Genomic DNA, 17,346 nt, shown 5'->3' on the forward strand with positions numbered 1-17,346 from the left:
GATTCGCTTACCCCCAGCTGTGAAATGGGTCATGGGGCTGCCGAAGGCAGAGCTCCTCAGGAAAGGGAGCCCAAGCCGCCCCCCCCCTCCTCCCTGTAACATCATCCCAGCATCCCAGTTCTCCCTGGGAGGCGGGACGACGCTGTGCCAACTGGCCATATTCCTGGATGTTATTCCTCCTGGCCGGTGACAGCCAGCCCTCCGTGGCCTGGATCTGCCGAGGCTGAAAGCAGTCACAGCTTCGATCGGGAAGCCCCACTGCGTGCCCAGGGTTCGAGAAACCGCTCCCTCGACAGGAGCCTTTTAATTAAGCGCTCCTGTTCACCCTCCAGCGTTCATTAAATCATTCTGCCAGGTGTCAGGAGCCTGTCTTGATGTTTGACAAAGCCCAGTTGCTTCTAGTAATGGAAAAGTACAAAAAAAGAGGTGGCTTTACAGAATCTTCTGTGCCCTGCGGCTCTGACACCCGCTGCCTCCTGATCCAGAATCTTCCCTGGGTGTGGGCAGCTGGCCTCCTGAGGACCTGGCCTGCGGGGACGGGGGAGCAGAGCATCTCCTGCCTCCAGCCTGGACCCAGTGCCTGAGACTCCAAGACCCAACTGGTGCCTTTTAAGAGTCTGAGCTGAGCCGGACATGGTGGCGCACGCTTGTAATCCCTGCATTCGGGAGGCTGAGACAGGAGCATTGTGGTTTGCAGACAGCCTCAGGTACTTAGTGAGGCCCTTTGCAACGCAGTGAGACCCTGTTTCAAAATAAAAAATAGAGTGTAGCTCAGAGGTAGAATGCCCCTGGGTTCCGTCCCCAGTACCGCAAAAACAAACAGAGTCTGAGCTCTGTTGCTCCTCCACCTTTGGGCTCAGATCAAGTGAAGTGTTTCCCCGCACCCAGAGGTGGGCCTGTGGCTCTGGGTGCTGAGAAGCAATTCCTGTGGGCTTACAGTGCCACAGGCGTTCGGCTGCATGGGCTGTGGTGTGCCAGGGTTCTCCTGCAAGACTTGGAGTTCTTTCCGAGAGAGGAGGCTCATGCCACAACACCTCCAAAATACTCTGGTGCTAAGGTGACTATAACACAAACACTCAGCCCTCTTTATTCACGGTGTGCCCTGTGCTGCTGCTTTGTGTTATCTGATTTAATCCTCCTACCCTGCTCTCCGAGGACCAGAGAATCCGTGCTGTGCCCACACGGTAGCCCACCCGTGGAGGGGTGGGCTGGCCTCCGGGGCTGGCTGCTGGCTGTGCTCTGCATTTGTTCTCTGTGGTGACTTCTCTCCTGTGCCAGCCTGGCAGAGTGCTTAGCACACAGTCAGCACTCCCGTCTCTGCGTGCTTCTGCTCACACCTCCTCCCTGAACCCACTAAGCCCAGTAAGGTCATCTTTGGGGTGCAACTACATCCTGCATGGAGAAGTGCCTCACCCCAGCCTGTCAGAATGGGTGACTGAGAACAGAGGAAGACTGCCACGCCTCCACCCAGAGGGATCCTGGGCCTTCTGGAGCCTGGTCCTCGAGGCCTGGAGTAATGGCCACAGTGCAGGTGGGCCCAGCTGGCCAGCATCCTGAGACCCTGATGCCCACCCTGCACAGGAACCATTGGCCCAAGTTCTCAGAATTTCCTGGGAAATGAAGTTGCTGCTTCATAAACTGACTTTTTTTTTTTCTTTTTTTTTTTTAATTTTATTTTATTGGTGCACTGTATTCATACATCATAGTGGGATACAAACTTTTGTAGACATACATGCATACATTGTCCAATCAGTCCCCACCCGATCCCCACCCCATTCTCTCCCCATCCCTCCCTCCCATGCTTGGCTTAGTGGTTGACATCTAGTATTATAGCAATATCCAAAATTAAAAATGATAATCTCACATAACAGTTTCATTTGTCTGATGCCAAGCTTTTGATGATTTAAAGATAACATTTCAATATTTCTTTTTGCTTTCTTTCTTACCAGAGCATATTTTTTTCTGTTTTTTTGGTGAAACTATCATATATTTATATATTTATTTTTCAGAAAAAAATCTATCCTAATATGGAATATGAATTCTAGATACCCAAAACGATCTTGAAGAAGAACAAAGCTAGCAGATATATATTTTCTGATTTCAAACCATATAAAGCTACAATAATTGAAACAGTGTAGTACTGTTCTAAAGGCAGATATATAAACCATTGGAATTAAATACAAGCCTAGAGCTAAATTCTTCCCTATATTGTCAAGTTATTTTTGACAAAGTTTCCACGAACATTTGGTGGTGGAAATAATATTCTTTTAACTAAATATTGTTGAAAAATAATAATTACATGGAAAAGAATAAAATTGGACCCTTACCTAATCCCACATACAAGTATTAACTCAAAATAGATAAAAGACCTAAATATAAATCTTAAGACTATAAACTTTTAGGAGAAAATCCAGGTCATAAAACCTTACAACATTGAAATTGGCAGTGATTTCTTGGATATGATTTCAATGGCACAGGCAACAGAAGAATATACAAACTCCCTAAAAAAAAAAAAATTGTATATCCAAAGACAATGTAAGCAGAGTTAAAAGTTACTAATAGAATTGGATAAAATATTTCCAAATGCTATATCTGAAGGTATATTAATATCCCAACTAGAAATACTAAAAATTAACAAGAATAAAGGCAAACAATACAATTTAGAGATAGGTAACAGACTAACATAAATAATGAATCTCCACAGATAACCAATCTTAGTTGTCTGTTGGATGGAAAATCTTGTTTCTCTGGTTCTGGTGAGTGTTACCTATTTCTTCTTTGTAGTTAATCTCTTTGAGTATTTTCTCTAGCGCTGGTTTTGAAGACATAAATTCCTTCAGTTTCTGTTTGTCATGGAAGCTTCTTATTTCTCCATCTAATTTGATAGAAAGTTTTGCTGGGTAGGAAATTTTTGGCTGGAAGTTGTTTTCTTTCAGAGTTTGGAATATGTTACTCCAAGCCCTTCTGGCTCTCATGACTTGGTTTGGGAAGTCTGGAGTGATTCTAATTGGTTTGCCTCTGAATGTCACTTGGCCCTTTGTTTTTGTTGCCTTTAAGATTCTCTGCTTGGCTTCCACATTGGTCATTTTGACAATTATGTGGCGTGGGGATCCTCTTCTCCGATCCTGTCTAAAGGGAGTTCTATAAGTTTCCTGGACCTGTGTATCAACCTCTTGCTCTATGTTTGAAAAATTTTCTGCTATTACTTCCTTGAAGAGATTGTTGATCCCTTTGGTTTCACTTTCTTTTCCCTCCTCTATTCCAATTATTCTTAGGTTAGCTCTCTTAAGATGGGCCCATATTTCTTCAATGTCAGATTCCTGCTGTCGGATATTTTTTTCTAGATTAGAAACTATGCGTTCATTTTTGGAATGATCATCTTCTAAGAGCAAGATTCTGTTCTCCATGTGGTCTAATCGGTTGTTCATGCTTTGAATTGAGGCCTTTACTTCATTAATTGCATCCTTTATCTCTTTTTGGCTCTCTCTGAATTCTTTTCGAAACACCTCTATTATTTCTACAGTTATTTTCCTGATTTGATCTTCTAGAAATCTCTGATTTTCTGTTTTATCAGGTTCTGATGTTGTGGGGTTGTGGGCGGTATTCATTGCTCCAGTATTATTCCTCTTTCCCATGATTTCGGATGCTTGTGCCTTCTCTGGGTTCTTCCCTTGGGTCACTATGACTTCACTTAAGGTGTTCTGGATCTCGAGTCTGTATTATCTCAGACCCTACTACTCCTTTACTGGGTTTTATCACAGAGTCTCCGACCCAGGGAGTCGATAGAGGCTGCTTTAAACTATGGGGGGGTGCCAGGTTGCACGTTCTCCTATGGTGTGATATCTCTGCCACCACCACTCCCTCACTGGGTCAAGTCCCAGGAGGCCCAATACTGCGATTTCTCCTCTGTGGCCCACAATTTGACTCACTGTTCTTGAGTACGCAGATGTAGCTGTACTGGATTCGGCGAATTCACTGCTGCCGCCGCCGGTAACAATATGGCGCCGCTGCCACGCCCTCGGCCATGAGGCTGGCGTATTTTTTCTTCTCTGGTTTTGATTTCCACTCTGAATCCCTGCAGCGTGTGCTGAGCTCAGCCACTGGGAGCTTTAAATCCTCTCTGCGCCGAAAGATCCTGCCTGGCTGTTCCGCAGCGGCTCACCTTGGCTTGCTGTAGCCATCCGATGAGTTCGCCGCTGCCGCCGGCAGTATGGCGCTGCTGCCGCGTCCTCGGGCGCGTGTGTCTCCTCTGTGGCCCTGAGCTCTGTTCTCAGTCCGCTTTCTCTCTGGAGCCTGGTGGTTTTTTTTTTTTTTTTTTCTGGTGATGGTGTTTTCTGGCTATGAAAGGCGCTGGTTTTGTGGTAATGGAGATTGGTTGTTAGCAGGGCTCTTAAGCCCCGCTTTTCTCGGTCACCATCTTGGGAAATAACCATAAACTGACTTTTGAAAAAATATATGAAGCCGGGTGTGGTGGCGCACGCTTGTAATCCCCGCATCTGGGAGGCTGAGACAGGAGGATCGTGCTTCACAGACAGCCTCAGCTACTTAGTGAGGCCCTCTGCAACTCAGTGAGAACCTGTTTCAAAATAAAGAATAAAAATAGGGCTGGGGGTGTAGCTCAGAGATAGAATGCCCCTGGGTTCCATCCCTAGTACTGCAAAAAAAAAGATATATATGTATATATATGATTTAAAATAAACTCTACTCTTGAAATACTTTGAGAAGTACAGGAGCATCAGAAAGCCAACACAGAGTTCCTAGGTCTGTTCCCGCCCAGGATTTCCTCTTCTGTTTACTATGGCTCCTTTGTTAAAACTGATGAGCCAACGTTGATACATGTTCATGAACTCAAGTCCGTACTTCTTTCTATGCAGTCATTGGCACAGTATAATCATACATCATAAGGAGGCTCAAAGGGGTGCAGACATCGAGTACGCGGCATTGGTGTGCTTTGCTCCGGGTCCCAGCCGCTACCCCGCCCTCCTCACGCTCGAGACCCCTCATCACTTCATGAGATTACAGTGCTGCCTTCAGAGATGGGCACAGCATTGTTTGAACTGTCTCCTTCATCCATTCTTTTTTTTTTTTTTTTGTGGGTCTGGGGATGGAACCCAGGGGCATTTGACCTCCGAACTATACCCCCAGCCCTATTTTTTATTCTTTACTTTGAAACAGGGTCTCACTGAGTTGCAGAGGGCCTCACTAAGTAGCTGAGGCTGTCCACAAACCGTGATCCTCCGGTCTCGGCCTCCTGAATGCTGGCATTACAAGCGTGCGCCACCGCGCCCGGCTCATTCCTTTTCCCCTTCTACCTCCTTCCCTCAGTGCCTTTCCACTGCTCTTCTGGTCTCTCTCCTCATTTATCTGAAGTCTTTTGTTTTTCTTTCCTACTTTCTCTCTCCAGCATCCACTTATTAGAAAAAAACATATGACCCTTGACTGGCCAATCTCATTTGGCGTAATTCTTTCTCATTCCATCCATTTTCCTGAAAATGACATAATTTGTTTCTTCTTTATGGATTTGTTTGAAAGTTTTCTCACCATGCTGTGATCTTTGCAGGGTGGGGGCCGGAGGGAAGACCCCAGAAGACAGATGTCCTTCTCATTACATCCATCGAGGGTCCACACTGTGGGCAGGACCTATCACTGTTGATGTTGACGGTGGCCACATGGCTGAGGCACGGTTGTGGGGGTCTCCACTGGCCAGCTGCCTTTCTACACTGTCCTTTCTACTCTACTGTCCTGTCTACTCTACCTTTCTACACTGTCCTTGCGGGAGGGGAGCCACAGTGCCTGCCCCCCACCAAGCAAACGAGGAGGGGTTAAGCTCCATTTCCTTGAGTTTGTTGGTGTGGTTACATGAATTCTTTGGAACTCCTCCGCATGGAACATTCGCCTCTTCTCTTGCGATGGCTTATTTATTTATCTAAGCATTTGTTTATGGATGTCAGCATGGCCTCGCTGATGGCTGTTTTATATTTTCGCTTCTAATTCGGTACTTTATTTTGCTGCTCGGGTTGGTCCCGGCTTTGACTGTGAGGAGCCCTTTCGACAGATCCAGCCCTGGTGTTGGAAATGGCTGTCTTGTTTGAGCTCTTCCTTGCATTCAGGGGAAGCAGACCGATCTTGAATCTCTCCTCCTTCGTCCTGGAGCCGGCCGCTTCTCCAGAGTTCCCTGGCGACTTGTACTGAGAACAGTACGATGCTAGAAGCCAAGGTCTGGGGCCCCACGGAGCTCCTTCCTGTTGGGGTGTCATTGACCCCAGTTCCCTCGCAGCTGGCAGGGCCAAGGAATGCACCTGTGGCTGCTGACCAGTGGGTCCAGTTACGGGTGGGCAGCTGCGTTCGTGACCATCTGTCTGTACGTGGATTAAGCTGAACACAAGTTTTCTGGTGACGGCCCTGCCATCCTGTGACACCAAGAGTCATTCTAGTCTCCCCACTTTCTTACCAGCAGTGGGGTAAGCACAGTTAGTTCTTATCTTCAGGGCAGCCGGCTGTATCAACCAGAGGGCAGTCCTTCCCCAGAGTTTAGTTTTCCTTTGGTTTTCCAGTGTACTCATCCCCATGCCACTTACTTTGGTACCTTTGCCCCGACCGTCAGGGAGATTGCTTCCTACATATGTAATACAGTTGGCGTCTTCCTGTCACATTCCACATCCCACCCTGGGATCCCACAGCCCCCTAAATGACATTTTAAAAAATTTGCATACTTAAAGGTTCGCTCTGTGTGCTGCAAAGTTTTGGAGGTTTTGACACGGCCTGATGTTCATTATAACATCACACAGAATTACTTTATTACCCTAAAGAAATCCCCTATGCCTCACTTATTGACCCTTCCCCTCATTCTGAACCCTCAGTCTCTTTACTGCTTTTTATACATTCTTTTTTAGAATGTCAGGTAATTGGAATAATATAATGCATTTATTTTTTTTTTCAGAGTAGATTCTTTTACCCAGGAATACAGATTTAAAGTTCATTTATGTCTTTTTGGGGCTTGACAGCCAATTTATTTTTTAAACACTGAATAATATTCCATTATATGGATGTCTCAGTTTTTTAAATCTGGGTGCCATTAAAGGACATATTGGTTGCTTCCAGTTTGCAGTGATTATATAAATAAAGCTGCATTTTTTGTTTGTTTGTTTCCAACTGTTTTGTAGCTCTAAGATTTCCAGATAGTCTTGGCATATGAATAACTAGAAAGGGTAATCCTGGATCACATGCTAAGACTATTTTTTTTTTTTTTAGGTACTGGGTATAGAACCCAGGTATATTCTGCCTCTGAGTTACACCCCAAGCCCTATTTTATTTTATTTTATTTTATTTTATTTTATTTTATTTTATTTTATTTTTAAACAAAGTCTCACTGAGTTGTAGAAGGCCACATGAAGTTGTTAAGACTTGCCACAAAGCTGTGATCTTCCTGTCTCAGCCTCCTAAGTCCTGGAGTTACAGGTGTGCACTACCATAGCTGGCTACATTTAGCTTTTAAAGAGAAGAGTAGATGACCATGCAAAGTAGCCATTCCACTTTGTATTTCCACTAGCAGTCGAGTGAGAATCCCTGTTGGTTGGTACCTTCAGCAGCGCCTTTTTGGTTGGTATTTTGTTGTTGTTGTTGTTGTTGTTGTTGTTGTTGTTGTTGTTGTAGCTGTTAGTTTGTTTGATGTTTTTTGGGTGCTGTTTGATTCACTAGTATGTGTAGTGCTTTAATTTCTCTGCTTTAATTATCTAAATGAAAAAACGATGGTGAGCATTTTTCAGTAGACTTTTCTATCTGCATGACTTCTTTGGTAAGGTGTCTCATAGATCTTTTGGCCATTTTTAAGTTGGGTTATTTGTTTTCTTGTTGTTGGTTTTAAAGAGTTCTTTGTGGATTTTGGATCCAAAATTCTGTCGGATCTATATGATGCAAAATATTTTCACCCCGTATGCAGCTCACCTTTTGATTCTTTTAACAATGTTCTTCAAGAAACACAATTTTTTATTTTTATAATATTTGACTTATCAATTTTAAAAAATTTCATAGAAGTTGTTTCTGGTGCTGTATCTAAGAACTCATTGCTAAACCCAAGGTCCGTAGGGTTTTTACCTTCTTGAAGTGTTACGGTTTGGCATTTATATTGAAATCTGTGATCATTTTTAGGAAGGTGTGAAGTCTGTCTAGGTTCATTTTCTTTTTTCTTTTGCAAATAGACATCTATTTCTTTCAGCACCATTTGTTGAAAAAGATGGCCCTTATCTATAGAATTCTCTTTATTCTGCCAAAGATCACTGCCCCGTGTTGTGTGGGTCTGTTTCTGGCTCTTCTTCTCCCGCACTGATCTTCGTCCATTCTTTCAGCGTACCAGTCTTGACTGGTATGGCTTTCTATTAAGCCTTGCATTTGGGTAGTGGGTTTTTTTTTTTTAGCTTTGTTCTTGCTTTTTATTCTCTCCATTCCAGGTATTTTTCCTTCATAAATTTTAGAACTGATTTGACAATATTTATAGAATAGTTTGCTGGGTTATTTTTCTTTTTTGCATTAGGGATGGAACCCAGCGGCCTTTCCAAGCCACACCCCCAGCCCGAAATTATTTCTTTTTTGGAAACAGGGTCTTACTAGGTTGCTGAGAGCCTTGCCAAGGTGCCGAGGCTCGCTGCTAACCCGCAATCCTCCCGTCTCAGTCTCTAATGTACTCGGATGACAAGTGTGCGCCACCATGCCTGGGTTGCTAGAATTTTGATTGGGATTCCATTGAAAGTGTGGATCGAGTTGGGAAGAAATAACATCTTTAAAATGTTGACTATTTCAATTCATAAACAAAGAATGCCTCTCTATTTATTTAGTTAGATCTTCAATTTCTTTCATGAGCGTTTGGTGATTTTCCATATATAGATCCTGCACATATATTTTTTAGGTTTGTGCCTAAGTATTTTCTATTTTGTTGTCGTAAATAGGACTGTTTTTTAGATGCCAGCTTCCAGGTGTTCTTGCTGGTATGTGGAACAGTAACCAGCTTGCATGTTAACCTTGTATCTTGTGACCTTGCTGAATTTGCTTATTACTTCTAGAAGTTGTGATTTTTCCCTTCAGTTCTGTGGTGCTTTCTACACCCTTTTGTTGTCTGTAAATGAAAATGATTATATTTCTTTCTTCTCAATACTACAACTTTTTATTTCCCTTTCCTGTCTTTGTGTGCTCACTAGGACTTCCAAGGTGACACTGAGCAGGAAAGAGAGAATGTCTTTAGGTATGATGCTAGCTGTAGATATTTGGTAATATGCTTTATCAAGCTGAGGAAGCTCCTTCTCTTGGAGTTGGCCAAATGTTATAATGTTAGTATAGTGTTATTTTCACATTAATGGATATGATCATATGATTTTTTTTCTTTTTTAGCCTATTGATATAGGGTGGATTATGTTAACTGATTTTCAGATGTTGAACTAGTTTTGCATACCTGTTTGTAGCACAAATCCTCTCTACATTGTTGGCATTGGTTAGCTAATATCTTGTTTGAGTTTTGTTTTCTTGTTTTATCTGTATCTGATTTTGGGGTGATATCAATGATATCATGGAATGAGTTAGGAAGGGTCCCTTGGATTCTGTTTTCTGGAACTGATTATGGAGACTCTGTATTATTTTCTCTATAAATGTTTGATACAATTATTTGGGCCTCATGCATTCTTTTTTGAAGATGATTAATTATTGATTTCCTTTATTTAATACATATAGGGCCATTCATGTGTGTATCTCCCCAAGTGTGTATTTTTGAAGTTTGTATCTTCCAAGGAATTGGACCATTTAATCTAGCCCGTCAAACAGATGCACAGAGAGTAGCCCATAGCATTTCTTTATTGTCCTTTTGATGTCTGCAGGATCAATAGTGATGACCCCTTTTTCATTTCTGATATTGATCATTTGTTGTTCTCTCCCCTCCCACACCCCCCTGTCTCTTTCCTTCTTGGATGGGAGTGTTTTAAAAATACACATTGTGACTCTTCCCAGGCCTGCTTGGATGGAGGTTTGGGGTATAGACATGGGCTTGCTTTCTCCAGGACGCCCCGGAACTCCCGGTGCATCTTATGGGCAGGTCGGGGATTGACAAACATCTTTCCTGACTCAGGCTGTTGATTTCCAAACTTTTTCAGCCAAGGAACTCTGGCCATTTGTGAATGCTAATATGTGAGATATAAAAGTGCAAAGCCACTCTACGTTGACTTGGGAGAAGAGAAGCAAGACAGAGGTCTTTGCCTGCCTGTTCCCCACCTCCTTCAGCTCAGGGAAACACCCAGGGAAGCAGTGGGTTTCAGGGCCCATCTCTGGCTCTCAGAATGCATCGAATGGTGAAATGCTCGTGGTGTGGTTTAGAATGATACTTATACATAGTACAGGTTGAGGGAAGGCTAGCAGCTGGTATTGCTCTTGAAAATACAGTCAGAGATATCCAGCTACAGAAAGGGCTGCCTCCCCAGGGGTCAGTGGCCCCCGTCACTAAGAATCCACATAGAAGCTGCTCACTCACAGGCCAACGTGCTGCAGAGGAGGGGTCAGCACTGCATGGCCAGGCTCTTCACTGAGAACCCTGTCGATTCTCATCTGCATTTGGGAGGTGCATCATTTAAGCAGTAGACTCTTTACTCCCCACATACACAGGGCAGAGAGTATGTGGAGGGTCCCAGCTACATTGGAGCCGTTCCCTCGGAAACCCGTGTGTTCTCTGCTTGCACTCTTGGGGGACCATGGCTGGGGTCTTCTTCTCACTCTGTTTATCTGATTTTGGAAGGCTCCGCTCTGACCAATGGAGGGCTGAACCTACATAGCCCCGTGAAGAGGAAGCTGGAGGCGGAGAAGGACTATGTGTTTGACAAGAGGCTCAGGTACAGCGTCCGCCAGAACGAAAGCAACTGTCGATTTCGAGACATTGTCGTGCGCAAGGAGGAGGGGTTCACGCACATCTTGCTGTCCAGCCAGACCTCGGATAACAACGCGCTGACACCCGAGGTAAAGGGCCGTGGTCGTAGGGGCGGGCGGGCTAGGGAAGTACCCTGTGCCTTCTTTTCCAATAGCAATGGAAACACAGGGGTGTCTGCTACAGGGTGTGTCTGGGGTGGGGGGAGACAGTCCAGGGGTGGCCCTTTACTAAAGTGCAATTGGCAGGATGGTTTAGCACTGTTGACTGGATCCAGCGTGCTCTGGAGGCCCGGGTAGTAGAGTGGGGTGGGTGGCACTGTGTCCCTAACTTGTGGTCACATGTCTTATTCTTATGATTTACATAGAATGGGGTTGTTTTATGGAATTCGGGGCGTGAGAGTCTGGAATGATCAACACTGTGAGTGGGGAGTCATGGCTCACGCCTTCTGGGTTCCTGGGTTGCTCCACCAAGTGTGGAGTTCCTGGGAACTCTCCTCTTCCACCTCCAGGAGAAGCATCCCTGGGTGCTCTGCTCTGTAGACCCCTGTGTGGGAGTCAGGAGTCCAGAGCATGGGTTTCACCCACAGGCATTTCTTAGCCTGCTCGTATACCTGGAAACCATGTTATTTTAAGCTCATCCTGACCAATTCTTCTTGGATTTTTTCTACCTCAGTACTTTTTAAAAGCATGCTTTAAAAGGCACAGCATTTTTTCTTCAATAAATGAGACCAAGGTGAGGTCTCCCTGTTCATTATCCCCATAAGCAGCTTCCTGTGTTGACTGTGGCCCACTCATCCTAGAAATTGCATTGCTCCCCTGATCTGAGGGGTGCAGGTCTTCCCTGCTGAGCCGTGGGTGTGGCTAATTAGGGATTCCATTTCTAATCAGGGCTGGCTCCTTGCAGAAAGGCAAGAAAAGAGAAAAAGCTATCAATGTGCTAATTCCACCTGTCTTTCCCAAAGGGAATTGACTCTGTGGGTGAAATGGCTGACTGGGAAAAGAGAGAAGAGAGAGAGAGAGAGAGAGAGAGAGAGAGAGAGAGAGAGAGAGAATAAAGAGAGAGAGAATAAAGAGAGAGAGAATAAAGAGAGAGAGGAAGGAAGAAAGAAAGAGAGAGGGAGGGAGAGATAGTGAAAGAAAGGAAGAAAGAAAGGAAGTAGAGAAGGAAGGAGAAGAAAAAGAGAAGGAAGGAAAAAGAAGGAAGGATCTTTATTGTCTTGAAATGTCCCCTACCAGATTAATTAGTTCTCTACATTTAAACTCAGCCTCACATAAAGTCTCAGGGCATGAACAGAATGTAGACAAATGGCCTGCAGTCCAGGTCCCAACAGAGTCCTCATTAACACCTGAAACCTGGTGAACACAGACTTCACTGTCTACCTTCCCGTCAGCGTTCTGGCCTTCTGAGCTTCCACCAGAATTTCCCATTAAGTTCTGCTTACCTCATCCTGATATTCCTCTAGTCTGCATCTCCAAACATCTCCAAACTTGTTCTCACAAACCAATCCCAAGGGCTTCTGCACCACATGGTCAGGCATCGTCGCAGTAATGGTTCCATTTCTTGGACCAGTTTTCTTAGTCAGCTTTCTGTTGCTGTCATAAAATACCTGAGAAAAACAACTTAAAAGAGGAAATCATTTATTTTGGCTCCACGTCAGAGGTCTCCCTTCCTGGTCTCTTGGCTCACTGTTCCTGGGCTGAGGCAGAACATCATGGTAAGGGGGTTTGGTTGAAGCTCATGGCAGATGGTAAGCAAGAGAGCAAGAACAAGGAGGAGGCCAGGAACACAGTGCACCTCTCAGAGGCACGCCCTCAGGATCTGCCTTTTCCGGTTAGTTTCCACCATGTCCCAGGAGTGCTACCAGCTGTGGAACAAGCCGTCAACACATGGCCTTTGGGGGCTGGTCCAGATCCAAACTACAGCAAGGGGTAAAAACTGGGCATTCTCTCAATTCCATAAACATTTGTTAAATTCCATTGCATGGAAAGTTCTGAGCCAGGTGCCACAAGGAATATACAGATGAGTGAAGTACTATATTATCTCTTTAGGGTCTGTATTAGTTAACTACGGCTGCGTATAACATATTACCCTAAACTTACCATCTTGAAACAACATGTGGATATTACCTTATATTTCTGTGGGCTGCAGGTCCGGGCTGGCTCAGCTGGAGGACTCTGTCTCAGCCTCTACCACTGGCTGCCGTCAGGGGTTGGCTGGGGCAGCAGTCTTATTGGAGACTTGCAGGGAGGCTCTACTTCCAACTTTACCCCTGTGGTTTTTGGCAAGCCTCAGTCCTCACTGACCAACATCTGTTCCTTGCCATGTGAGCCGTAAGGTTACTCGGGACCTGGGGGCCTGCTTCCTCCAGAGCAAGGGTTCTAGGACAGATGCCAAGAAAAGATGGCCCACATAGAGCTGTAGTCTTTTTGTAAGCTCCTCTCGAAAGTAATCTCCCATCATTTGGGGACAGTCTGTGTGTTAGAAGTGGCTTGTAAAGTCTAGTCCTCACTCAAGAGGTGGGGAGTTACAGAAGAGCATGACTCCTAGAAAAGGGGTCATTGGGCCACGGGCGTCTCGGTACATATGAGGAAGGCAAGACGAGGAAGTGTGCATTATACAGAAGGCTTGTCAGAAGTGTTGCAATAAGGATTTAGGTATTCAAGGTCAGGAGAGGAAGAATACATCTTGCAGGGGATTTTGAGAAATACATCACAGTGGTGGTAGGATGATTGGATCTTGGTGCAGAGAAGGACACTGGTCCTATTCCTTTTATACCCAGGTTGGATGAGCTTGGTTATCTCGTTCCTACAGCCTGTGAGAAGCTGGAAGTCCTGCAGGGGAAGCAGACGCTCCCTGGCAGGCACTAACAGCTGGTGTGAGTGGCAGTGGGAAGTGCTTAACAAGGGCAATAAACATAAAGGACACACCGGGGACTCCGCGATGCAAGGCAGCCGGCGGCCATTTGCTGTAGAGTCATGCAGCAAAGGCTTTGGGGAAGATTGGTCTGTTACAGGCCGGCAGGTGACCATTGAGAATCACATTCCCTGTGGCCAGTATATTCTGTGTAAGGAGGCCAAAGAGTACAGGGTAATTTCTGAACATCTTACTTTAAACACACAAGTTACATTCTAAAACTGGGGGTCCTTCATTCAAGCAGGCGGAACCTCAGCCATTGTCTACACTGAATTCTTGACACCAGAAAGGCAAAGATAAGGTGTGCTGACTAAGTCTCATTTTTTTAAGTGAAGGAAAAATGTAGTCTGTACTTCTGTTGCATCAATAATATACAAATTCACTTTCAATTTAATTCAGAAAGGAGGCGATTTTTTTCTTTTTTGGTTTGGCCTCATTTTTACGAATTGGCCGATAAGTGTGGCCTTAGACAGAGAGAAAGAGAGAGACCCCTTTCGGAGTCATGCATGGAATTATAGCTCATCTCTTTACAGCAGATTTTCCTTTATTTGTCGCTGAGAGAAACGGGGTTCATATATAGGTGAGAGAGCGTGTCTATTTCTGGAGGTAGATGGATTGAAGGAGCTGTAAGGTAGTGACCTGCTTGCCTTTTTGATGTTCAAAATGAACATCTGTAGAGTATACCTTGTTAGGGAGGAGTATTTTCCCCATATCCTTCCAGCAGAGCTTGGGCACGAAGAGTCTTGGTTCAGATCGACACTTGGCCCTCTCCTCTTCACTAATCTGTATCCAAGTCACCCTGCGATAGGAGAAATGAAGGGGTGTGGCTGTTCGTGTGGAATCGTGACCCTGCCTTTACAGCTGGTATGCCTTGGACAGCATTCTTCCCCTCTCTAAGTTTCCATTGCTTCACCTGTGGGATGCCATTCCCCATCAGGCACGATTTTTCTTGGCTGACTATATTATGTGACAGTTATTTGATGCCCTTTCTGGCATTCTAGGTGCTTAATAAACGGGGGTTCTCTTAAAGTATACTTTTAAAAAACAGTGCTCTCAGGCCTTCTGGTCATATATATTGAACGATTAGTAATGATCCCTTGAAAGCCTATTCATATACACTCTCCTCTGTTAGACTCAAATCCCTTCTAAGTTGGTATCATGCCGTGGTTTCTACTGCCATGTGCATTCTGCTTTTATTTCCCTCCTTCCCTAATTTCTGCTGGATTAATGATTGATATTACTTTACGGTATTCCTCTCATTCATTGTAATTCATGCATTTCATAATCCTGCACATACATACGGCACAATCTAGATTGACTTGCCTGCTCCATGCCACTCTTAAACAGATAACCATGACACGCTCTCACTCACTCTCCTCTCTCTAGTCATCCCCCTCCCCTGTCATCCTACACAGTAGGATTGCCCAGAACTACAGTTCTCCCTTGCACAAAATACAACATTCAACAGCCGGGCATGGTGGCTCACGCTTGTAATCCCAGCATTCAGGAGGCTGAGACAGGAGGATCGTGGTTTGACGCTAGTCTCAGCTACTTAGTGAGGCCCTCTGCAACTCAGTGAGACCCTGTTTCAAAATAAAGAATAAGAAATAGGGCTGGGGGTGTAGCTCAGAGGTAGAATGACCCTGGGTTCCATTCCTATTACCACAAAAAAAAATACAAAATTCAAATTAGTCCACATCATATCATAATTGTGTATGTCAGCTTACTGTTTTTCAAAAATACCTGAATAAGACAATTTAAAGTGGGGGGAGATGGCTCATAGTTTCAGTCCGTGGTTGCTTGGCTTTGTTGCTTTTAGGCCTGTGGTAGGAACCATGGTGGAAGAAACTTGTTCACCTTACAGTACCCAGGGGGAAAGGGGGAGAAGGGAAGGGGTGAGGGTCCTAATATCCCCTACAAGAGCACACCCCCAGTGATCTAGTTTTCTCTGCTAGATCCTAAAGGTTTCACCACCCCCAATAGTGCTACAAGCTGGGGACAAAGCCTTTAACACATGAGGCTTTGGGGGACATTCCAGATACAAACTATAGCAATGACTTTTTTTTCTTTTTGCGGTACTGGGGATGGAACCCAGGGGCATTCTAACTCTGAGCTACACCCCCAGCTCTATTTTCTATTCTTTATTTTGAAACAGGGTCTCACTGAGTTGCCAAGGGCCACACTAAGTTGCTGAGGCTGTCCGGCGAACTACGATCCTCCTGTCTCAGCCTCCCAAATGCTGGGATTACAAGTGTGCGCCAACACGCCTGGGTAGTTTTCTTCTTGTTAAAGTACACCCTTATTGGTTACTTTTTTTGAGAGCCCCAAAATTGTTAACTTTTTGAACTGAAAATGCCTCATGTTTTTACCTGTGTCTTTGAATGATAGTTTAGCTGGGTAAAGAATGTGTTTGACAGATATTTTCCTCAGTGCTTTGAAAATTGTATTCTTTCACCTTCTTCTGACATTTATATCTGCCAATCCTCAGAGTTTAAGAATATATTAGGTTTCGTGGCAGGGAATTAAATTTTCAGAAGGAATTAAAGTCACTAATCAGCTATATTAATATGAAGAGATTATCCCAGATTATATGGATGGACCCAGTGTAGTCATAGGGTTCTTAAATAGAGGAGTTAGAAGAGTCAGAGTAATATAAAGTGAGAAGGTCTCAGCTCACCATTGCTGGCTTTTTTTTTTCTTGCTGAAGATTTAAAGAAGTTTATTAAAAAGATAGAAATACTGAAGACAGTTACAGCCCCATGCCATTCAAGAGTGGCATTGGGGGGGGGGTTTCGAACGAATTCACCAACCATTTCTGTCTTGACATTGGAGGGAGGGAGGGGACCATGTCCCAAAGGATGCAGGTGGTCTCTAGAAGGTGGGAAGGCACAGAAATAGATTCTCTTTTACAGCCTCCAGATGGGAAGGCAGCTCTGATACAATATTCTCATCCGTCTCACCCTACATGATGCCTCTCCCTTATCATCGATGACCTCCTGAGAATATTCCTATAGCACTCACGTTAAACCTTCTTGATCTGTCCTGCTTGTCTTTATCCTCTAATTAAGTTTCCTTTCTCTGTTTCTGTCTTCTAGATTCAAGGCAGTTGCTTCAGAGATCTTTCAATTCCCACATTCTCCCTTTAGCTCCTTCTAATGTGTTGTTGATCTCAGCAGACATCCATGACTTTTTATTTTCCATTGGGAGAATTTTTTCCCTAAAATCTTATCTTTTCTGTACCCTCCTATTCATTCTTTTTTATTCATATGCCTCACTTTTTTTTATCATTTTAAATATATGTTATAGTCTCAGATCGGTATTACGTAAAGTTATTATATAATTTCCCCATTTGCCAAGAACACTGACTTGTCTTTCCTCAGGTGTTTTTTATAATTTCTCACTGTGACCTCCTGCTCAGCGGGGATTATTTCCATAATAATCCTCATGCAGTCTAGGTTGCAGTCTCTCTGCAGATTCATTTTGCTGAGATCCCTCAGGGATGTCCCTACCCCATGTCTAATTTCCATGTTAACTTT

At 44.4% G+C, this 17,346-nt stretch overlaps 1 protein-coding gene across 1 annotated transcript in view; it reads left to right on the forward strand.

The window, feature by feature from the left end:
- The window catches only part of CDYL2 (chromodomain Y like 2), a gene marked incomplete at both ends in the record, with an annotated part of 60,430 nt that overhangs the window by 27,031 nt on the left and 16,053 nt on the right, over window positions 1–17,346 (forward strand). The window contains one exon of the mRNA XM_080703465.1: window positions 10,769–10,986. Coding sequence (XP_080559591.1) covers window positions 10,769–10,986 — 218 coding nt within the window. The remainder of the gene's footprint in view (window positions 1–10,768; window positions 10,987–17,346) is intronic.

Source organism: Muscardinus avellanarius (assembly GCF_963383645.1).
Source record: "Muscardinus avellanarius genome assembly, chromosome: 10".
Taxonomy (NCBI): domain Eukaryota; kingdom Metazoa; phylum Chordata; class Mammalia; order Rodentia; family Gliridae; genus Muscardinus; species Muscardinus avellanarius.